Source organism: Phoxinus phoxinus (assembly GCF_949152265.1).
Source record: "Phoxinus phoxinus genome assembly, chromosome: 16".
Classification (NCBI taxonomy): domain Eukaryota; kingdom Metazoa; phylum Chordata; class Actinopteri; order Cypriniformes; family Leuciscidae; genus Phoxinus; species Phoxinus phoxinus.
The window spans coordinates 17,432,624-17,457,325 of NC_136891.1; the positions used below are offsets into that span (position 1 = coordinate 17,432,624).

Here is a 24,702-nt window from a genome sequence, read left to right on the forward strand (position 1 = left end):
TTTTCTAATCAGTGTGGTCTTCTGTCTATGTGTAGCTTATCTTGATGATTTTTTTCCCATTACAGGATGAGAGCTTATTAATAACGAAAATGATTATTTATTTTTGCTGATTAGCCTATTATTTTATTTCAGTTCGCTTTGTTCAGTTCCTAACTGTTGTTAGTTTCGTTTCGTTTTAGTTTTTCATTTTATTTCAGTTTACGAAAATGTTTTTTGACAAGTTTAGTCTAGTTTCAGCTTTCGTTTCCGAAAATAACCTTGGTGGTGAGTAGCCTAAAAATATAACAGAATTAAAATTTACTGTAAACTATTCCTTAAAGAAAGTGTGTCCATGTTTGGTAAATTAAATGACAAACATGCTATATGACAAATACATTTTAACTGGTTTCACGTGGCTACCATTGAACACTGCTTTAGTTACACACAGAAACTAAAGGTCCTCTTTCATTGTGAAAGACACAAGGGTAAAGTGAAGAAAACGATTTACATCTGGGCTACTAGGCTACATTGAAGTGGGCGGAGACCAATTTTGGACCAACTATTGGACCAAAAACAAAGTGGAATAGTTAAAAAACTTTTAGAAATAGATCTATATTTTAAAATGAACTTTTATTAAGTAAAAAAAAAGAAGAAGCAATTAAGTGTTAAAACACCTGCTAGCCAAAATGCTGTCTATGTAGGGCATTCACACGGGATTGAGACACGGCCACAAACTACGTCAGTCACAGTGCTTAATTTTCCCACAGGTAAAACAACACACCTGAGCGCTGAAGCAGGAAGAAATCAGACGAATGGGTTTCTCATGACATCTTTCGACAGGAAACCCGTGAATTTGAACGAATTCCAGTGACAAGAAACAACGATAAGCGATTTTTGCCTGTCATTTCGGCTGACACTACAGCTGAAGTGGATTGGAGTGATTTTGAGGACTGTATGCGCAAGTATATCAAGATAACTTTAAATCCATCAGAAATGGGTTCGTGGTGTTTTCTTTTCGCGTGCTTACTTTTTATTGTGGGTGTTTATGTCGGAGAAACCCAGGGCGAGTTGTCTACAGAACACCAACAGTGTGTAGACGCTTTCATGGAAGGTCGGGAAGACTTTGTTTTGGACACGGAAGAGTCGATCAAGGATGGGGCGGTTTTCCTGGCGAACCCGAGCGTCGAGCAAGGTGTCGCGTGCACTATCGCGTGCTGCGGGGATCCCAGATGCAACTTGGCCCTCATAGAGCAAGGAAACGAGAAGGGCTGCTTTCTCTTCAACTGCCTATATAAGGATAAATATGTCTGCAGATTTATTCAAAAGGAGGGGTTTCAAAATTATATATTGGATTCAGTCTATAAAAATTACCTGAACGGCCCCAATAATGGTAAACTTTATTCTATGCATTCACATTTTTATTATGCTCATTATAAAACATTACCATCCATGCTTAAACCTAACAGCCTAAGCTGTTTTGCTGGTTTACACTGGTCTGGTCTCTCAGTTTGCTCAGCTTGTTCATTCTGTTTTGAAGTGTCCAGAATAGGCTATCTATAATAATACAGCCACGACACCAACTAAGCAAATCATCTTAGGCTGTCTTAAAATGGGGGTTGTGTTTCTCTCTTTTTGTTTTTAGAAACCTTTCAAATTAATCCGAGATTATCAATAGTGTTCTTAAAGTCGCGATTCATGTGAAACTTCCGTTTCATGCCGACTTCAACACAAAATGAAGTTCATTTTTTCAGCCTGTTTTGTGGTTTTGTCCCCGTGCTCAGCATCAGTGCACTGTAATTGTTACAATAGTAAAATATTAATAATTAAATAATAAACATGAGGTCTCCTTCAAACACTAAGAATCTTTCAGATTTTTTGTTAAATTTCGTGTAGTTTATATATTATTTGTAATTTTTTATAGGTGTAGCCTACATGGGCTAATTGCATTCATCCACAAACACTTAAAGGTATAGTTCACCCAAAACAAAACAAAAATTATGTCATTATTACTCACCCTCATGTTGTTCCAAACCTGTAGACGTTTGTTCTTTGAAACACAAATGAAGATATTTTTAGATGATATCTGAGCGATTTCTGTCCCTCTATTGACAGCTAAGCAACTACCACTTTGAAGTTCATAAAGAGATCATAAAACTAATCCATGTGAATTGAGCAGTTAAGTACATTTTCTCAACAGAAATAATCACTTTTTATGCTAATCTGATTTAATTTAGGCTTTTATTCACATATTCATATGGATTAGTTTTACAATCTCTTTATTAACTTTTTGAAATGTCAAAGTGGTAGTTGTGTAGCTGTCAATGGAGGGACAAAATTTGCTCAGATTTCATTAAAAAATCTTCATTTGTGTCCTAAAGAAAAACGAAAGTCTTTCGGATTTGGAACAACATGAGGGTGAGTAATTAATGACAGATTTTTTGGGTGAACCACCATTTGTGGTTCCTCGGATCCCAGCATCTCACAATGACACTCAAGGTAAAAGAAGTTTAACTATTAAAAACGCATCTTGAGACCTTGCGTTTTTTCCCCATTCCACTCGTGTTTTTCTGTCTGCCACATTAGCGGAACCCTGTGGAGAATCACTTGGTGTCTTTTAAAAATGCCTCAAAGTAAAACTCAAGATTTATTTCATATTTGTGATACCATGGAGGAACTTTTGACTTTATTTAGAATTTTTGCATGCAGGAATATATAGGTTTCATTTTGTGACTCTGAGAAATGCCCCTTTGGAAAGGGTGCCTAGAGGTTCTCAGAGGGTTCTGATCTGAAGATCCCTGGTACCTTAGGGTATCTTTTTATTTTTGGATTTATAAAAGATGAATTATTTGTCTTTAAATCAAGCTAGGTGCAATTCAATTCTTATTCAAATCTGAGTGATTGTCATTTGAACAATAATATGTAATGTCTTCAGATAAGGAGGACAAAGCTCCCATTGCCAATGCTGGACGAGATGTGGTGGTCCAGCCTCATGAGGAGGTGTTGCTGAATGGCATTGAGAGTTGGGATGATAGGAAGATCACAAACTACGTTTGGAGCCTCATACTTGGAGAACAATCTGTCCAGATGGAGGTATGATAATATGATCAGATGTTATGATATTAATGTTGTTGATATGTAATTATGTTTCCAGTTATGATGCTAAGATTAATTTAAAAGCTTATTGAAGAATTGTTTCTTTGTCATCTAAAATATATAGTTCTCCCAAAAAACAAAAACAAATGTTGTCATTTAGACAACTGCTCTTGTCGTTTTAAACTTGACCTTCTTCTTTAAAACCTAAAAAAAAATGTGTCCATACTGAAGTCAAATGTAACCAAAACTGTTTGGTTACCAACATTCTTCCAAATATTATTTTGTGTTAGGCGGATGAGTAAATGATTACTTTTGGCTGAACTACCGGTATCCCTTTAATTAGGACTAATGATCATTTTAGTGCAATTCAGTGGAATAAAATGCCACTTTCCCAATGTGTTCCAGTGGCTTTGGCTTTAAGACCCAGATCGGATGACAAGTAGCAACAGAGTTTTGTCACCTATGACTCACTGTTGTTTTATGGCATAATAGGAATAAAACCCAACATCTGATCTGTTTCTAAACAACTGCTCCACAGAAAACTGATTTTTCGGACCAGATAAGGGTGTCCAACCTTATGCCTGGGGTGTATGAGTTTAAACTGACCGTGACGGATTCAGCAGACCATTCTGATTCGGATCAAGTTTCTGTCCTGGTTCTCACTCCTGAGCAATCTGAGCGTGAGTTATCTTTGATCATGTTTTTCCCAACCACTCCCAGACTTTTACCTTTTACCTTTTACCTTTGAATGAGGCTCAGGGTTTATGCCACAGTAAATGAGAAACAAGCTATTATTATTTCAATCCTCTTTATGGAGTTGTTTTTCTTCCTGTAATGTTTGTAAATGTTTAGGAATATCATTAGTAAAATAGTTTAGCCAAATTACACCTGGACTTTTATTTTGAAAAATTAGCTTTTTAAACAAATACGTTGTCTATTAACTAGGAAAAGTAGTTCACTGTGAATATTGTTGGCTGTAATGACAAACTCCTTTTTTGTTAGTAATTTTGGATAAAAACATCTGCTGAATATATACATCTAAAAAGGAAGGAGATTAAGGTTTTCAGACGTCTAAATGTCGTAAGCTTACAAATGACTAAATGTAGTACTGTTAGGGATGACTCTGTTTTTATTGTTTGACAAGGCTTACCGCTCCCTCTATGAATGTAGAACCGGTTTGACGTGTTGCACGGTTTGTCACAGTTGCGCAGTATACAGTACTGCTCTGCTAAACAACACACAATACAGCAAGGAGTAAACGAAATACAGCAACTCCTGGCATTCTCAACCTTCGGCACCCTTTGCCTAACAGATAGGCGGAAAGAACTGAAGAGGAGCGATAGAATGAAAATGAAAAAGTGGCACTGTGACAGGAAGCAGAATATTGATAATGTATTTTATAGTAAATTGCAATAAAGCGCAAAGACTGAACTCAGTGAAGAAACTATTTACACTAAATTGAGTAAAATCACATGTACACTTCAGTATAAATGAGGTCAGTTTTAGCAACGGTTGAATCACATGAAAATGCTTTTTACTCAACATCTATAATCACCCTATTTATGTGACGCATCCATGTCTGGTACATGACTACAACAGCACATTGTGTATTGCAGTATGTAAAGACAATGAGGATATTCCTCTACTTTGATCTTTTGCCAACAAGGTTAGAATTTCAAAGTAACCCCACATCTATGAATCTATTGCATCGCAAACAATTATTTTCTTAATTAGTTCTTTGATCTTGTTTTCCAGGGGGGAAAAAATCCATAAAAGAACAAATTTACTTAACACAAATGTGTTATATATGTGTATATTGGGGAATTGTCTTTTTTGTAAATCATACAACATTTTGAAAGAGTTATGCTAAAAAATAATCAGTAGTTAGTTACATTCGTAATGAAATGCCGCTTTGACTATCGGGTAGAAGTCTGCTGTGGAGCTCTCACGAGCACCCTTCTAAAACCTACAATTATGAATGGGACACCCTACGTGTCCCTACAAGTGCACAAGAATAGTTATATTTGGGTGAAGGCCATTCTCTTTTTCCTTTTGATGGTTGATTAACATTAAGGCCATAGACAACAGTAGGAATATTAGGGTATATTTAAGTCAAGTCAAGTCATCTTCATTTATATAGCGCTTTTAACAATGTAGACTGTTTCAAAGCTGCTTTACAGAGATAAACGTATAATTTAAGGTAACAGATTGTTTTGGCTTTATAGCGGTTCTTGAATAATATTATTTTCAGCTAAAGTTAGTTTTGGTTGATTCACTTCCGTCGAAAGGATAATTTGTTATTAAATTAGGGGCCGCTAAGACGACACCGTTCTCTCTAAACAGACTTTAAACGCGAACCTGTGAGAAACGCTGAAGGCGCTCACGTGCGCATCAAGAATTAATTCTATAGTTATGTGCGTTTTTAATATATGTGCGCATGTTTGTAATTCTCTACAAACCAAGCCTATACAAACTACTTGTCCTGCCTATAAATTTGATACAGAATTTTATTTTATCACTACGGGGTAGATACGCGAAATTTCCACATTGCTTTATCTGTAGAATGATAAAGGGATCCTCCATAGGGAGAGGCTAGTTGGCACTTCAGCACTGCGTTGACATCGGGTCCAGGCGAAGGTCCTTTGTCAGATCTGGATACAGCCTGGATCCGGCAGGCTGCGGGAAAACCTCGGGATAAACAAAGACACTAAAATTAGCGTAGATGCCATTCTTCTTATGATGTAACGAGTACATCAGGATTTAAGGGAAGTATTCCCAGTTCCGGCTGACCTAATCTATGCAGCCTAACATTGAGTTATAGAAGTCTATAATGCATTATGTGAATGCTAGGTCAAAGATGTGTCTTTAATCTAGCTTTGAACTGACAGAGTGTGTCTGCTTCCCGGACAATGGTAGGAAGACTGTTCCAAAGTTTACACAACGACACTTGTTTTCAAATGAAAACGAAAAAAAATGTATGCGTTTTGGTCTTTCATTTACACGGCAACATCATTTTGTGGGCCTGAGAACACAAGCTTTTGAAAAGCATTTTCACAAAAGCATTTAAAACCTTGCACTTTGAAACCTGTGCCGTCATGCACATGAGTAATACGTATTCATGTGTGCGTATTATGTGTTTGTGGGATGTTTCTTGACAAAGTGACATCGCCAACTACTGGCCTGGCATGCATAATACAGGCTTTTTAGTTGTAATGTTGTCTAGAATATGACAATGTGTATTAATGAAGTAGCAACGGAAACGGAGGCTGAAATGAGCAGCTTTAATCTGTGCTGCCGTCTCTGCTGCACAGTGAAAGAAGTGAAGACACCTCATCACTGGACCACAGAGATGTCTGCATTATACTAGAATTGTCTGTGTGACCTAGACATTGATGACCGCACAACAGAACCTTGTTTCTGCAACAACGTCTGACGAGTTTGCGTGAGAACGTGACATGTAGGCAGAAAAGCTACACGAAATCCGATCCGAGGGGTCAGACTGAAACTGATTTCTAGAAGTGAGATTTGAATAGGATTTTAAACCACATATGATAGATTGAAACAGATTTGTAAAAATTAGATTTCATGTGAAATGTTTTAGTTTTTTTTTACATTCACACTTGCTAAATATGATCGTATTCCAATCGGATATAAACAAAATTCGGATCTGGACTGGCAGTCTGAACAAGGCTACAGAGTCTGAAAACAGTTTGTTAGAAGATTCAGGGCCCTATTTTAACTATCTAAGCGCATGGTCTAAAGCGCACGGCGCAAGTGCACTTAGGCCGTCCGAATCCACTTTTGCTAGTTTAACGACGAGAAAAAATTTCGGTGCGCCCGGCGCATGGTCCTTTAAGGTTTTCACTATTCTCTTAATGAGTAATGGGTGTGTTTTGGGCGTAACGTGCAATAAACCAATCAGAGTCTTATCTCCCATTCCCTTTAAAAACCAGTTGTGCTCGCGCCATGGTGGATTCACTATTTGCATGGTGAAATTTGCAAGTGGAAAGACTGAACGTGTCTCCAGAGAGGAAACGGATCTGCACATTCGCGAGGTTTAAGCGACCGGATTCCACCATATCTTTATGTACACAATATTAATCTTTTACGTTGTAATCCTTTTATTTGTAATATTTGGCATGTTTGTGTGCAGCTAAGCCCCTGTGTGTGTTATAAGCAGTGTACGCGCATTGTGGACCCGCCTATAGGTTTACATTACTAACGCGCTCTTTAAATAAAAGTAATAAAATACTGCACCATTGACTTTAGATCAGGTTTCAGTTGCAGCACGGCCATTGGCGAACAAATGGGTGCAAATGCATTTGCTATTTAAACATTGTGGCGCAGGACGTGAAAATGATAACTGCGTCGGGCTGAAACTAGTAAAAAAACACTTGCATCGTGCCTGGCATTGGTGTATGATAGGGCCCTCAGTCTCTCTAAACCCCTCCTTTCCGAGACCCTACCCTGCTCTGATTGGTCAGACGGACCAGTCTGTTGTCATTGGTCTACCTCTTACAGCATGTTTCGGAAAAGAAATGTCCATTACCATATCTGAATTTCAGCTGCAGAGGCTTCCTTAGCGCTTGTATGCACACTGATACAAACAGTAATGTGTCATTTGTTTCTGTATCAATTCCAGGCCCTCGTCCCTTTTGGAAGTGCATGCAAAGTGGATTTGCAGCACTGAAAACTATGTCGTCTTGACATGTCAACAACACTAACCAAACTCTTCCAGGCCTCAGTTAAAACGATAGTGTTTGAGGGCGGGTCAAGTAGACGTTGTTCGTGGCCAGCCAATGAAGACCTTAGGCTGGCTTTATGCGAATGTTAAATTTTTACATAGGTATGTAACAGGAAGTGAGACTGGAATTTCTGGCGACTCGTTTCGGCAGTTCAGAATCGTTTCTTTCTTTCAGGAGACAATAACTTTATCTGTTGTGCACTTTGATCTTTAACACTTTGCAGACCTTTTACATTCCAAAACAGTTATATTACACACTGCATAAAAGGTCATTTTTGAAAAAGCATAATAGAGGCCCTTTATTAATGCAAACAATCCCTTGAGCACATTAGGAACTTTGTGTTCACCCTGGCATCTTGAACAGGTGCCAAAACCGTTGATCCGGTGTGCAGGTTTCAACAGCATCTTAAACTATAACTGAAAGGAACATGTCTTGTCATGTTATCCATGCTAACAACTGCTCATAAGCGATTGTATTTGCCCATACACTCATTTCTACATTTTATTTAGTTTCCTTTTATTTTCTTTGTATACATGTAATTACGTATTTGAGGAGGCTATCCCATTTCTTTTTCTTTTCTTGTTTTGGATTAATGATTTTTGCTGCTTCAGTCTGAAAAAATGCTGGGTTGTTTTAACCCATGTTTGTTTGGGTAAAATATGGACAAACCCAACTGTTAGGTTTAAAAATTTAATTTAAACCAGGGTTTCTCAAACTCGGTCCTGGAGGGCCACTGTCACAGTTTGATCAGTGTTGGAGCTATAGTGTGCAGGACAGTGGGCCTCCAGGACAGAGTTTGAGAAACCCTGATTTAAACCAATGGTTGGGTTTGTCCATATTTGACCCAAACATGGGTTGAAACAACCCAGCATTTTTAGAGTGAACTTAGGCCCCGTTTACACGTACATGGTTATTTTGAAAAACGGACACATTTCCCTTCGGTTGTGCCCCTCGTTTACACGCAAACGGAGAATTTTCCTCTGAAAACGATTCTTTCTAAAAACTCCGGCCAGAGTAGCCTGGGAAAACCCAGACCACTCTCAGTTGTAACTGAGTTAGGGTCTGGCAAAGCTCCATAGACAATTCATTTCCACAGGGGCATCACCAACGGACGTCGGATAGATCTAAAACCAATCAGAGCGATGAATGACATGACGTATGCAAAGCGACGGAGAAACATCTCGAGACTCTCAGCAATTCTCTGTTTGTGTTAACGAAAATGACAATTTTAAATCACTTGAAACAGACGCGATAGCTGATTCGAACGAGTGATGTTGTGATGTTCCACGGCGGCATCCATCTTTGTAATGTGCAAAATCTGCGTCACCGTCTCTGCTCTGTCGTCATCGTGTAAAGCCTGCCCCAACGTTTCTGATTGGTGCCGCGATTTCGATGGATTGGAAATGGGTTTCAATGGGCTCTTTGCCAGACCCACTTGCAGAGCAAATCTAAATTTGCCGGAAGTGGTCTGGGTTTTCCCAGGCTACGGCCAGAGTGGAGATTTTGGAAAACTCCGTTTGCACGTTTGCATGTAAACTGAGAAACACAGAGTTTTAGGCAGCGACATCACAGTATGTGACTATTTTCGGGATTCTGGTTGGCTAACATGGGCTTGAGCTTCTCGTTACACTGCCACCTACAGGTTTGGCATGCTCTTGACGGCATATACACGGGTTTGTGTGCACAGGGTTATTTTTGAAAACGAAGAGGGGTGAAATGTCCGTTTATGAAAATAGCCGTCCACGTGTAAACTTAGCCTAAGTTTGTTCAAATCCCTAACCCCCCTAAGTATTAAACTTATGACTGTTGGCCCAAATAGTGTGGCTTGTTGAGAAGAGGTGTGCCCTTTTCTAAGCAATTGGCTAGTTGCATATGCCGGTCATGTTGGATTTCTGGTCTAGTGAGTGTGTGCATAGACCCTTCTGATTTTGCCTGATGAGAGAGAGAAAGATGAAAATTAACTTTTATGGATGTTTATATAGGATCCACATAATACCGCTTAAAATACTACTAAGATCTACACTCACCGGCCACTTTATTAGATTAACTCTACTATTACTTGGTTGGACCCTCTTTTGCCTTCAGTATGGGCTTAATTCTTCGCGGCGTAGATTCAACACGGTGCTGGAAACATTCCTCAGAGATTTTGGTCAATATTGTCATGATAGTGTCACGCAGTTGCTACAGATTTGTTGGCTGCACATTCATTCATGCGAATCTCCTGTCCTCCACATCTCAGTGGTGCTCTATTGGATTATGCCATGTTATCCTGCTGGAAGTAGCCATTAGAAGATGGGTACTATAACTTTGTGACTATTTTTCAAATAAAAGATTTCCTGTATCATAAATGATGAACTTGTGCTTAATGATGATGAAAAAGACCCTAATTCCTCTAAGTAAAAAAAAAAAAGAAGTTACCCAGATATTAACAACCATATAAAAAACATTTTTGCTTGTAAGTAGCACTTACTAAAACGTTCTAGGACTGTTGAGAACTTTCTGGAATTCTGTAGAACTGCTTTTCTAGAACAATCCAAATCTTGGTATACATGTATAGGAGAGAGGGACCGAGAGGGAGCTTTAGGAGCAAACAACTCTTTTGATATTTGTTTCAGTAGCAATACATAATGTCACACAAGATAAGTGATACTACCTTACAGAAGAACAAGGCTATCTGGACCAATAATCTAGTGAGATTTCAACAATCTCATAGAAGAGGAAGTGTGCCTTTTAGAATAATCTAAAAGTGCAGATTGACACTTCAAATGCAAATTATTGGATGGTACCAGTTTATTGGAGCAGAAATCAAAGGAAGAAAGGAACTTATATTGGAAATTTCCATAGTCACAAAATTATGAAAGAATAAATTGAACTGGAAAATTAAGAATTAGGACCTTTTTCATTGTCTTTAAGCAAAAATTCATCGATATGATACAGGAAACCATTTATTTGAAAAATAGCCCAAAAATTAAAACCCTAATGAGCACACTGTGGTCATAAAGGAATGGGCGTGATCGGCAACAATACTCAGGGAGTCTGTGGTGTTTAAACAATGCTCAATTGGTACCAAGGGGCCAAAAGTGTCTACCATATATCCCCTAACCATTACACCACTAGCAGAGATGCAATACTTTCATGTTGTTTACACCAAATTCTGACCCTACCATCTGAATGTCGCCAGTCTTCTATTGGTCAGTTTTCTATTCTACTGCCAATTTTGGTGAGCCTGTGTGAATTGTAGCCTCAGTTTCCTGTATTAGCTGACAGGAGTGTCACCCAGTGTGTCTTCCAGGTTCGACGTGTTGTGGGTTCAGAGATGATGTTCTGCATATCTCGGTTGTAACAAGGGGTTATTTGAGTTACCGTTGTCTTTCTATCAGCTCAAAGCAGTCTGGTCATTCTTTTCTGACCTCTGGCATCAACAAGGCATTTTGCCAACAGAAGTATCGCTCACTGGATACTTTCTCTTTTTCAGCCCATTCTCTGTAAACCCTTTCGCCTTGACCATGTTTACATGCCTAATTGCATTGAGTTGCTGCCATGTTATTGGCTGATTAGATATTTGCATTAACGAGCAGTTGAACAGGTGTACCCAATAAAGTGGCCATTGAGTGTATTACTATTTCATGAGCCAAGCTTTACGGAGATCGCTGAATCAAATGGGAACAAAAATATATTTAATGTAGTCTCTCATTCACTGCTATCAAAGTTTACCCAACTACTCTCTTATTTAAAGAACAGCTGTTGCAAATATTAACTAATTGTAGCATCTATGGTTGTAATGTCTGCATTAGGATTTTAAAACAAGTTTCTTCTATAATAATCCCTAGATTACCGCCATTTTTAAAGATGGTCACCGTTCCTGTCGAATATTAATTATTTAAATTGTTCAAATGGTGATGCAAGCATAAAATTAGGCAGAAATACTAGTCAAGTCACTTAAGTCACCTTCAGGGAACACTCTTTTGGAAAATGGTATGTGCCACTCAAAAATTCAGGCATCTCCACCACGGCAAGGTGCAGTCCACAGAGAGGAAGGGCCACTGTTAGAAAAAGGAAGTGGCCTTGAAAAATATTTTTCAAGATGGCTGCCATTCCTGTCCTATGTTCATTGCCACTGTTTCCAAAATAGTGAAATATACCACAAATACTCTGTTAAGGCCACACTGGCACAACCTGTCAGTTTAGGTGCTGCTATCTAACTACATCTATTACTAGCTAATTGATGAGGGGCTGTTAGACCGCATTTGGCACACTAAACTTAGCTATACTTTTACTACTAGTCAAGAACTACAGTGCAAGTAAAACTAGATCAGCTGACACTGAACCCCATGCTGAGTTCCACAGCAGTGAAGTCACCAGTGTGCCGTGGTTGTGTAATGACGTTCACTCTATTAAACAAAACCTGACTTAACACATTCAATTGAGTTCTGACAGAAATGGTGGCCATCTTGAAAATGGTTGCCATCTTGAATTTTTGAGGGACCAGCACCGTTTTCCAAAAAAAGTATTTTCACAAAATGTTATGCCTACATCACTGTTTGAACGATTGACATAATGAGCATTTGACCGAAATAGTGGCCATCTTGAAATTTTGGGTGGCCAGCGCCTTTTTCCCAAAAAGTGACCCTTAGAGAGTATCTGTGCCAAATGTCATGCATGTATAACAATTTGAACAATTCTCTTGAAATATGCCACTCATCTGCTGCACTATAAGGACTCAGCAGCTCGGGTTGAGTTAGGCAGGTCATTCCACCAGCATGAAACAGTCATGGTAAAGGTCTGTGAAAGTGATTTTGTGCCTCTTTGAGATGGCATCACGAGGGGGCGTTCACTTCTGGATGGCATGTAAGTAAGTCTGTAGTAATGAGTTTAGGTAAAAGGGAGCAGAGCCAGTGGTTGTTCTGTAGGCAAGCATCAGTGTCTTGAATTTGATGCGAGCGGCAATTGGTAACCAGTGCAATTTTGTGAGGAGAGGAGTGAAGTGTGCTCTATTCGGCTCGTTAAAGACCACTCTTGCTTGCTGCAGCATTCTGGATCAGTTGCAGAGGTTTGACAGAGCAAGCTGAAAGGCCTGCCAAGAGAGCATTACAATAGTCCAGTCTGGTTAGAACAAGCTCTTGGACAAGGAGTTGAGTAGCATGATCTGATAGGAAGGGCGTGGTCCTCCTAATGTTGTATAAGCTAAATCTGCAGAACCGGACAGTTCTAGCAATGTGGTTTGTGAAGTTCAATTGATCCTCAATCACAACTCCAAGGTTCCTGGCTGACGAACCTAGCTGAATGGAGAATTTGTGATGTCGTGTTGGGTTGGTCAGGACCACAAGCAGCTCTGTCTTCGCAAGGTTTAGTTGAAGGTGGTGTTCCTTCATCCTGCAAGAAATGTCTGTCAGGCAAGCTGGGATGCGAGCGTATACCGTCAGATCCTCTGGTTCGAATGAGAGGTAGAGTTGTGTGTCATCAGCAGTGATAGGAAAAGCCATGTTTCTGAATGACAAATCCTAGTGATGACATGTAGATGGAGAAGAAAAGTGGTCAAAGCACTGAGGCAACCCAGTAGCTAGATGTTGTGTCTAGAGCTTGATTGTGGTGACACCTCACCCCTCCACGACACCAGGACCTACCTGTGAGGTAAGACTTAAACCATTGAAATTGCGGTTCCTAAGATGCCCTTCATATTAAGGATTGACAGCAGGATCTGGTGGTTAACTGTGTCAAACGCAGCAGACAGATCCAGCAGGATGAGAACTGAGGATTTGGAAGCTGCTCTTGCCAGTCTCAGAGCTTCAGTAACCGAGAGCAGGGCAGTCTCAGTTGAGTGAAACTCCGCTTTTGAAACCAGACTGGTTGTTGTCCAGGAGGTTGTTCTGTGTAAGAAAGGCAGATATTTTGTTGTAAACAACTCGTTCAAGTGTTTTAGAAACTAATGGAAGAAGGGATCACATGAAATGTAATTTTCTAGATGTGCTGGATCTGAGGGTGCGAGCGCATCCTGGTGTGTGACGTGTGCGCAGACTGGTGCATAGATGTATACACTAGATGTCTAGTGAATATATATCTATGCACCAGTCTGCGTACGTCACACAGAAGGAAGCGCCTGCGCCCTCAGATCACTTGGACGTGGCTGTGTTACAAGAGGTAAAAACGATATAAATACCATTCGTTTTCTCACACAAACCGCTCGTTTCGTGTCTTAGGCCATCAATGTGTACTTACGATGGGGATTGTTTAATTTGGACGATGGGGAATTGTTTTAATTTGGACTCTGTGCATGCTCTTTGAGATAATGACCATAGACCTGCATGATATGACTGTCAGACAAGAACGGTTTGACCTAAAAATATCAAAATTGAAACTACTGCGGAAAAAAAGACACCTACATCTTGGATGCCCTTGAGGTAAGCTAAAACATACCAAAATGTAATTTCAAAGTGAACTATCCCTTTAATGAAATAGCCCTCACTGTGCCAAATCCAGCCCCAGGTTTAATTGATTGGTGAGACAAGCGCCCACTTCTGCTATTGAACTTCCTTTTCCTTCATTAAGATACACAGTAGCGCTGGGCTGGTACCTTTTGAAAGCAGATTCAGAATGTTAGTTTAACAGAGAATCAAAATAACTGCTGAATCATTAAAAGAATGTCCCTGAATCATCAATCAGTTGAACTTGTTGGGCTGTTGCATTGGATTGTCAGCCTGTGATGGCACTCAAAGTCCTGTGCTGAGTCCCAAATCGCCTACTTATACTACGCCCTGAAAGTATGTACTCTTTTTGTGAAGAAAAAGTACATACTTTTTGAGTGTGTAGCATAATAGTAGTCAAGCTTTGGGACACACTACTTCGTCATCTTTAACGGACAGCTATGTCGTGTGCATCCTGTCACCATAAACTGCCCTGTCAATCGTCTTGTCAGCTCCATTCAATCTGATTTAATTTCCTACCGTTTCCGAGAGAAATGTTGTAGCACGTTAATCTGCCAGTCGTGGGTCTTTCATGCGGAGACTTTCCTTATGTGTTTGCAGTTTGAATGCATTTAAAAGTCAATGGCTAAATGTATCTTTACAAAAGTTCACAACGCTGCTGCAGATGAAATATAATGTGGACAACATTGAATAAATACTTTTTCGTCAGGTTAAATACTGATAATTAATCACTCAAACCCCTTTATTTAAACCTCTTTACATTACCGCCAGACTCGCGTAACCTCCATCTGTAGTTTTTTACACTTTTTACTCGTGTTTGTAGTTCTAACCGAATCCTCGTCCAACGCGCAATTAGGGTTGTGGGCAATATTAGCCGTTAGCGTGTTCGCGGATCTGCACAAATAGTAGACCATCCGGGTATCTTTGGAATCCTCATTTCAACATACTACCATTTGTGGCGTACTAATTCTATTTTCGAATATTATTTAGGACAGATAGTATGGGAATTGGGACGCACTGCTGGTGTTGTGGTGTATGGGCTCCGTTGTTACGCAGTTTTTTGACAGTCATTTCACTGTATGTAATTCGCAAATTAATGCCAAAATGTTTTAATATTCACGCTATCAACGCATTACTGTTTAAGATGAATTAAATCGTTACATTTCTTTAAGGCAGTTGCCGCACATTCATTTATCCATCTTAATACTGCTCTGGTTAAAATTAACCAGGTTTGACCCATGGAGGATTTACTGCCAAAAAAAAAAAAACTAAAAACATGGTTATTGCAGTTAAACCATGGAAATCAACCAAGGTTTTGCTAACCATATTTAACCATGGTATTTGTACCATAACATGGTATCCGTGGAAAAAAAACATGGTTACCACATTTGTACTAAAATAAAACCATGGTTATTTTTTGTAAGGATGTTTATCAGTCAAATTTATTTATAAATGTAAATTCAACAGGTATGAAATATGATCAGTAAGAGAAAAACACTGATGAGCACTGGACTGCAGCAGGTTGGTTTGGACATAAGTTTATTTATAATTCAGAATGCGCAATTGGAAGGAACATATAACATTTTAGCAGGTTGAAGATATGAGATGTGAACGTCATCAGTTTCGAAATGCATTCACAAACGTGCAGGAGTTCTATGTCAATAAATTAAACTTAATGTGTTATTGAAATTGATCATGATGTTATTTTTATTTTATTTAGTTATTTATACCTAATGAACGTTTCGTTGTCAATGGTCATGGCTCAATTTTGAAATTAAGCGTCGCATTCTTCTCTTGGGAGTTTCAGAATTCTGGACTTCTCGGTGTCAATTAACTCTTTACCAGTCTAATAATTATGCAAATCTAAATATAAGATGGTTTTCACTTTAAGCCACAACTTCCCTCATGAACAATTGTTTTTCTTCATGTCTGTTGTAGTTCTCAAAACTAAAATATGGCATCAGTGTTGCAGGTTGGATGCCAATAAGATAAAACGTCTTTAGTTCTTGTGTCTTTTTACTATATAGCATGATGTCAAACCCACAGCATATTTTATTTTGCTGCAGATGGTAAGATTCTGGCCACATTTATGGAAGATGTAAATGTAAAAGCTGAATGCAGATAACGAAAATGCATTTGCAATGTAAATTACATGTGATGTACCCTGCAAATAATCGTATGCTGTGTTACTCTACGAGGTCATTCAAGTGCTGTTGAAGATTTGGGGGATTTTTCTTTTTATTCTGCTCTTGCTCTGTGATAGACAACACACTATGATGCTGTGATCTGCTCACCCAAGTTAATCAACAATGATTTTATTTGTCATATTTCAATGATTACTTTTGGAACCTCATTTCTTTCAGTTTGGTTTTTAACTTTTTTTTCAACATTTATTAATTTCTAATCCTTATTAAAGTCCTTAACTGAGGGGTTTGTAAAGAACAAAATGCAAGAAATTACAGAAAGCATTTTTAAATATGCCTCAGTTCTTTTTAAAATGAGGAAAACATTTCAGCTTGCACAACTGAAGGTATAAAAGCTGTAAACCAAACCCGCCTTAAAGTATTATCCAAAAGAGATTTGGAAATGAATCTGTAACGCAGTTCATAATGTGGGCAATAAGGAGGTGTAAACCAACTGAATGTAAACATACATTTGATTCACAAAATAAAATGTCACACAGCACATGAACGTGAAAGAAACTGTCCATGGAGGATTTTGAATTGGGCCAATGGCCACCAACAGCTATTCAGGAAAATTACAAATCTATCTAGTTTTATTTTTCTGCTGTTCTTTTGTCATGACTCTGTTCTATTCCATTTCCCACTAGGTAACTGTTTGACCCCTAAAAAGGCAGGACCCTGCAAAGGTGCTTTCCCTCGTTGGCATTACAACGCTGCATCCAGCAAGTGTGAGCAGTTTGTCTTTGGAGGGTGTAAGGACAATAACAACAACTATCTCTCCGAAGCAGAGTGTGTAAATGCCTGTAAAAACATCCAAGGTAATGCAAATATCATTGTATTGTGGCAGTGTTGTACTATAGGTTTAAAGGAATTCCCATACAGCATGAGATTAAACCTGCAGAATATTTAATTTTAAGAGCTGCCACAAATGGGAAGAAAAAAAAAAACTTTGGTGTTAGAAAATATTACAGAATATGAGTGCAATGTGAGGGTGAGTTTTGGTTCAGCTACGCTATATGGCCATGCAGACATTTTTAGAGAATTCTGTGCTTGCAAGTTTGTTTGCTCCAGGTCCTTTTCTGTTCCAAAGGGATATATTACCCCTGTGCACAAAGTGGGTTCATAAATGTATAGTTTAGTGACTTTGGAGAAGTAGTCACCTTGACTGGTCCCTTTACTGAAGCCTTCCAGAACACCTTTGTGATAAATTAGTGGAGCGGCAACCTTACCTCACTGATGCTTGTGTATTGCACAGTTAAAGAGATTCATCACCCCACCATGAACATTTTCTCATCATTTACTCGCTTTCATGCCATCCCAAATGTCTATAAGAGATTTTTTTAGAAAAAGAATCCATCTTTACCCAAGTGGATGGGAACCTCAAAGCTGATACCTCAAAAACCATGCAAAAAGAAACCGTGTGACCCCAGTTGAGGAATCCATGTCTTATGAAGCAAAATGAGAGGTGTGTGTGTGAGAAAAATACTAATATTTTTAAACTATCTAGGAGACCTGATCTGGCCACTGGATGGCGTTGGCTCTGACACGCGTGCACACACACATTTTAATTTGCCTCTCCTCTGTTACCGCTGTGGTCCGGGTGCACACGAGACCATAGCACTTGTTCATTCAAACTCAACGTACGCATCGCTCCTGCTACAATAAACTCACATCGCATACACATTCAAGTATATTACCAGTTGGTTGATATATGTTGAGTGATTCCAGATGCTGAGGAGATTGTTGGTATCGAGGGCTACCGCTCCGTCTCGTCTCCGCAGTAATGGCGCCATCTGGGGTGGATGGTACTGTATGATGTGGGAAATGTTGTTAGGTTTATGTTCATTTCTTGTTGGAATTCTCAGAAGCAAACACCAGGAGACTGTATCTACAACTGGATTCTTTACTGAGAACATGTTGTTGGCTGCAGTCATCAAGTCCGACTAAGGCAGGCATGCATTATATTGGGCTTATGAGATACAAGTACTGCCCATTAAATGCCTGTGAATACAAATGTAATACAATGTATTTCACCTTAGATTTTCAAGTGATGTTATGTAAGGAGGTAGGATCCGCAGATCTTAAATCTATTCTTACAATAAAATCCAATACAAATTTAACCCTTAAGTCCATTCTGTAACCCATCAGCATAAGTCCAATCTTCCTGTCATGTAACTTAGAATAAGTGACATGTGCCTGTAACTTTTTCGTGTCGTGTCTTAGATTTACTCCAGATGGACTCCAGAACTTGCGTATTAACAGTTGGCCAGAATTGGTGGATTATAGTTGTAAAAGTACTTGTTGTTTTATTTTAGAAGGCATTGATTAATCAATTGGGGTTTACATGTTTTTGATGTGTCAAAAAAGGTCTCATATACTTGCATTTAATGGACTTTTTAAATTTTTGGTTGGAGTATCCCTTTAATTTGAAAAGAATGGCAAAAAGCATTATTCCCTCCTTTTGCTACTATAGCAGTTTACACACTTTTGGTCTTTCCGAGCTCAGACATGGATGCAGAGATTTGCCTCCATTTCTACACCAGTGCTTCAGTGAGGTCAGGCACTGACGCTGGGTTGGCGTACATGTCTATGACTTCTGCAGGCCTGGCATCATCAAATCAAAGTTCATCAAAGTTCATCCACACAAAACGTCTGTATGGATCTCGCTTTGTGTTCAGGGGCATCTTCTGTCTGGAATAGACAAACTGCTGCAACAATGTTGAAAGGACACCGTTTTCTTGGATGCTAGTGTATGGTGTGGCATTAGGATTTGTCCTCACAGAAATCATTAGATTATCATGTGTATTCCTTTAACCCTTGAAGACATTACCTTTCATTAAATCCTCAATCTCTCATGGACTATCAAAAAGTAATGTTTTCTCAAATGTTGTCTGTCTGCAGTAATCCCTGGTGGAGATACGAGAAAGGTGGTTGAGGAAGGTATGTTTGCTCTCGATCTCCCCTGTGCCAAAAACTTCCCCCAGAGTGTGTTGCTCGTCTCAGTCTGTGTTTTTGTCTGCGTGTGATACAGACTGTTCTGCTCCATGTGGAGAAGAGATGTTTAAATGCTCCAACGGCTGCTGTGTGAAGAAAGAGTTTGAGTGTGATGGACAGCAGCAATGCAAAGACGGTTCTGATGAGATCAACTGTGAGCAATGTGAGACTCTGGACTTAACCACAGACACACCTCATGACATGTACTCCGTTTCTAAATTTACTTTTTACTTTTTAGTGAATAAAAGCCTGGGTCGACTTCTTGAGATTGGGGTGAATGAAAAAGGTAAGTTTTATGTTGTGCTTAGAAATTGTAATTGTTTTGCCGTGACACACCAAGTCAATGGTGGGCCATGGATGAGCGTCTGTCAGGTTAGTTCTGCCCAGTTGAGCGTGTTGATTCGGCGTCAGTGAGAGAGAGATCTCTGTTTGGCTGTGCAGACGGCACAGAAGGCTGTAATAATGTTGTCATTTTACCTGAGCATTCCGATATGCAAATATTTTCATAAAATGAGCCGCCTGGGATGAAGAATGTGATTAGCATGATTGATATTCAAAATGGTAAGCAAGTGCTGCTTTGTTTATTGTGTTGTCCTAGTTTGGGTTTCTCTTTTTGAATTAAGAATGTAGACTATTGATACTGGCTGATATAAAGTTATTTCATTACATACAATACATGCTAGTTGTCAGTTGCCTGTAGTCTTTGCGGTGTGTTGAAGCGCAGACTCAGCCGACGCGAGATGACAACACAGTCGGCTTTCCTCTCCACTCGTTCTTTGACTTCGGCTTGTCACAGCCTTTACACACCAGTAGCCTCATTGGGTCATTAAAGATGCCATAGGTGATTCCCTACAGAAACATTCTTTGTTATGCTGGTTGAAAGTCTCCTCATATCCTGATAGCAATCATGATGTTAAGCATCTAAATGTGTTTTTATAAATGTATATCAACTGTGGAAGACTTAGGAGCGTAAAATGTTCGTTCAATCATTGCATTCGGTCCGAATGAAATAACGTGTTCCCTGTCAGTAAACGTGTTTTCACACCACTGCGCAGACATCATACGTCATCAGTGTGTTCACCTACGCTGTGCAGACAGAGCGAGAATGGCAGGAAAACGCTATTGTAGGACTGTTACTCACCGAACTGAAGTTTTCTCATCGGCGAATGACACATGATGTAATCCAATAACGTTGTCTCTGTCGTCTCTTCTGGTCTGTGCGTGTTCATGTGTTTTGGAGGAGACGAGGCTTTGGACGGCGATTTGCAGTTTGTATTTGTCAACGATTGTATGCGTCAATGCTAGCAGGCTAAAGTTAGCATTTCCCAGATCACCTATTGCACCTGAATTCGCCTTTGGCTAAGCCACGCCCTAGAATGTAGATTGACCAATCACAGCGCAGCCAAGAACGAGCTCCCTCAGAGGCTCCGACACTTTTTCACGGCGCTCCATTGACTTTAACGCAGGAGGCTCATATTTTTGGTCTCGGCAGGCTATTACGTCGTCGTTTTATAAAAAATATGGTTAAACGTTGTGCCTGGGGCATTTGTAACACAGATACCCGTTTCCCAGAGAGGTTGGAGGGGGGTGTCCGTTTTTTCCCCTTCCCAAAACCGAAGTTAAATACTGACAAGTGTCGTCTTTGGATTAAACTGTGTGGACGTCCTCAGTCAGCGAAACCCCTCAAGATCAACAACGCACTTTTGTGCTCTAAGATACATTTAGCTTTTAACCTTACTGTGAAGTTACACTAGTTAGACAGTTTTATGCTGTTTAGGTTATGATTTCGGTTCTCTGCCCTAATTGTTGATACGCTAGCACACGCTGCTAATAAATACAACTTTATACTCGCGTAGTCCGTTTGCTTTGTAAATAATAACGATTATAGAAGTGAATAGAGACCTACCCAGCTTTGCATGACAGTGTTTCTCCTGATATTGTTAGTCCCAGCCTCCGTCTCGATTAGGATATGCTGTGGTTCATTGTTTGACTGTGACCGTTATGCTTTTGCCTCTATTTGGATGCCTTGTTGTTGCTTGCGTTTCACCGTTTGTCTTGAATAAAGCCTTCAAACGCACACTGCAGACACTTTTGCCTACTTCTATCGGACACTTTATTTGCTGCTTTATAAAAGTTTGATAAAATTTCAGCAGGAAGAGCTGTCACAGCATAAGCCATGTTGATACCAAACTAGAGCTCAGATGAAGTTGTCGGAGGTAGCAACAGTAACTAAGGGGGGCGGGGCTTAGCCAAAGGTGAATTCACTCCAAAATTTAAACCACCATATTAACTCACTCTCATGTCATTTGGAAACTTTTATGATTTTTCTTTCTTTTATGGAACAGAAGAAATTTAGTGGAATCTCCTGGCTATTCTTGTGTATAATAAAAGCTGCAATAAAGGCAAAAACACTGAAAGATAACACAAGATAGTCCATACAGCAAGGCTTTTGAAGCAATTTGATTAAACGGACCAAATTTCCCTCTCCACTTTTGCCTATTTTATTAAGTAGTGCCTTTAGTTTACATGCATTGAGCAAAAGTTTGATGTCAAGAATGCTCAAAGCTATTAATCCTCTCACATCACAACTCATCATGACAGCATGTTGACGATGTGGAAGTGCTAATGAGATATGAGAGCTATTGCATAGTAGACTGTGCCTTATTATTGCTCATTATTATCTTAGATGTTTTCTTTTATCAACAGTTAATGTTTTGTATTTTTGTGCATGACACAGATTGCTTGTTTCTTCATAATCTTTAATTCTCTGCTAATCCTGTTCTCTTATTGTGCTGGAACAGCCCACTGCACAGATCCTCCTGTCACGGGCCCATGTCGAGCCAGCTTTACTCGCTGGTACTATGACCCTCTCAACAAAAAGTGTCATCGCTTCACCTATGGTGGCTGTGATGGCAATGACAACAACTTTGAAACAACAGACCAATGCATGAGCAACTGCTCAGGTGTCACGGGTATGAAGAGTGCTCAAGTCTGATATAGTAGTGATGATGGCTCAAGTATGGATTTAATGTATATTTCTGATGTCTGTCTTTGTAGAAAAAGACGTGTTTGCCAGAGGATTGTTTGCAAAGGTTGATGATCTAGGGGAAAGCCAGTCGGGTAACATCTAATCATCTTATTTACATGCATCTTCCTTTATATTTTCCTATACATACCTTGACATCCTTGTGCCCCATTGCTTTTTTTTAACGTATTAAGCATGAATAAATGTTTTTTTTGGGGGGGTTTATACTTAAAACCTAAATCTAGATATTTTCCTATATATTTTTTTCTATATAATTCATTATAATTAAAGGTATTTTTAATGCATTAATTATGTCTTATAATGCACCTTATAATGCATTGTATGAGCTCATGAATAATTGTAGCCAGAGCTTTAATACATTATATAATACTTATCTATTTATTGTCACATTTTTAGAAAGTATAATGCATTAAAATTAGACTAATAACCAATTTTAGATGTGACAAGGAATCTGCAAAAATTATAATTAATTTTAACTTTGGTTACAATTATGTATTAAAATATATATATAATGAATTACAACATAAGTTATGAATACCTTTTATAATGCATTACACATCAAGCCTTCAAGTAAAACGTTTCCCAAATTTGCTTCTTGCATTAATTTTGTAATTGTATCTTGTTTTAAGGATATTAATATATTTTGCTAGGAAGCAAGACAGAATATTGGTTAAAGTTATTTTTTTTGGTAGATTTGTTTTTGTTTTGCAGCACAACTATAAAAAAAAAATATTCTAGTGACTTTTAGAACTTGAGTAATGATGTGTGAAGTATGTAGGAGTTGACTGGATGTTCTGGATTGTCTTTTCTCGTCCCTCAGCTTCTGTTGCCCTGGCTGTGGTGTTGGTCGTGGGCATCTTGGCCGTTCTGGCTGTGCTGGGTTACTTCTTCCTCAAGAACAGGAGAAAAACCAATCAGCACCAGCCCGTGGCCACCAGCAGTCCTCCAGTGGCTTACAGTGAAGAAGACCAACAGATGGTCTACAACAGCACCACTGCCAAAGCATGACACCAGCATCTTTAAAATATTATGGTCTGCCACTCTGATCTACTGCAGGCTGGCTGCAGTGTAGGACTGGTCACATGAATCATTCCCTTGTCAAAAGTACTCAGTTGCAGGTTTCTGACCTTAACCTGAAGCCATATTACATGCTTGGTCACTGAACCAGGTCTTGTTATCTCAGGTCTTAATGATCAAGGTGTTTCTTTTCAATGCGGATATTTAGAATTAGTGTATTGTTACATGGAGACTCAAGTGTGTGTTTGTGAAATGGCACGAGAGAGTTTGTAAAGTAGATATTGGATTTTTATCATTCCTTAAAAATGGTCTTCCACAATCAGATAATTTTATATTCAGGATTTATTAGCATGTGACTAAAGATATTTTCTTTTTGTTTTATTTGTTATTAGCAAGCTGTATTTATCATTCTGAAGATTGTTGATGGGAGTAGAATTTCTTGGATTATCTATATTAATAATTCTGTAACATTTTTAATTGCATATATTTTTTTCCATGGTGACAATTTATTGTTTATACTGTATGTGGAATATTTGTGAGATTAATTGTATTTGTCCCAGAAAACCATGAGTTCTTGTTGCACTAAATGTAAAATGTCTGCCAGCTTTTCGCTAAAGTGTTTATTAAAGAGAACTTATTAATATTGAGTGTTTGAGTGATATTCCAGTTATTGAGTAGCCTACTGGGACTTTAAAACTAGAAAACAAGGTTTAATGCATAATAAATTTTTGCTTGTATGGCATTCAGTATGGGCCACACTTCGATGATGACACGACTGTTTAGCTGCTTTGTAGCTGAATGATGAACTTTACTGTCATTGTACTGCCTTGAATTGAACAATGACACTTTTCTTTTTAGAGTTGCTTTACAGCAGAATTTAACTCAGTTTGCATCATTTAATCACTATGTTCCTGTTATCTCTGTAAAGCTGCTTTGAAGCAATCTGTATTGTATAAAGCGCTAAATTAATAAAGGGGACTTGACAGTTCATAGTTTTTGGTCACTGACTGATGTGGAGACTGGAGACAAGGAGGGCAAAACATACATTTTCCATTTCAAAAGAAGAAAACGAACATACTGAACCTATTGCAATATCTGAATCACTAAAAACTTTGTAAAACGCTTAACGTGAAAAACAAATAAAGTGGCTCAATGTACTGAAACAGCATTTATTTCTATACGTAGCCTAAAAGTTATTAATGAGATTGTGCAAACCTAATATA

The 24,702-nt window shown here is 38.8% G+C and overlaps 1 protein-coding gene across 2 annotated transcripts; it reads left to right on the top strand.

Annotated features, from left to right (window-relative positions):
- Positions 1-674: 674 nt before the first annotated feature.
- spint1b (serine peptidase inhibitor, Kunitz type 1 b) lies at positions 675-24,126 on the top strand. Of its 2 annotated transcripts, none has more exons than XM_079639818.1 (10): positions 675-1,369; positions 2,912-3,069; positions 3,611-3,752; positions 17,070-17,240; positions 19,324-19,362; positions 19,454-19,579; positions 19,655-19,702; positions 22,218-22,388; positions 22,474-22,536; positions 23,283-24,126. In XM_079639818.1, exons 1-10 carry the CDS (start codon positions 934-936, stop codon positions 23,468-23,470), a joined length of 1,542 nt encoding a protein of 513 aa, XP_079495944.1. In that variant the 5' UTR covers positions 675-933; the 3' UTR covers positions 23,471-24,126. The 2 variants fall into 2 exon arrangements, with proteins under 2 accessions (XP_079495944.1, XP_079495943.1); XM_079639817.1 differs by having other exon boundaries at positions 703-1,369; positions 19,454-19,570.
- The last annotated feature ends 576 nt before the right edge of the window (positions 24,127-24,702 follow it).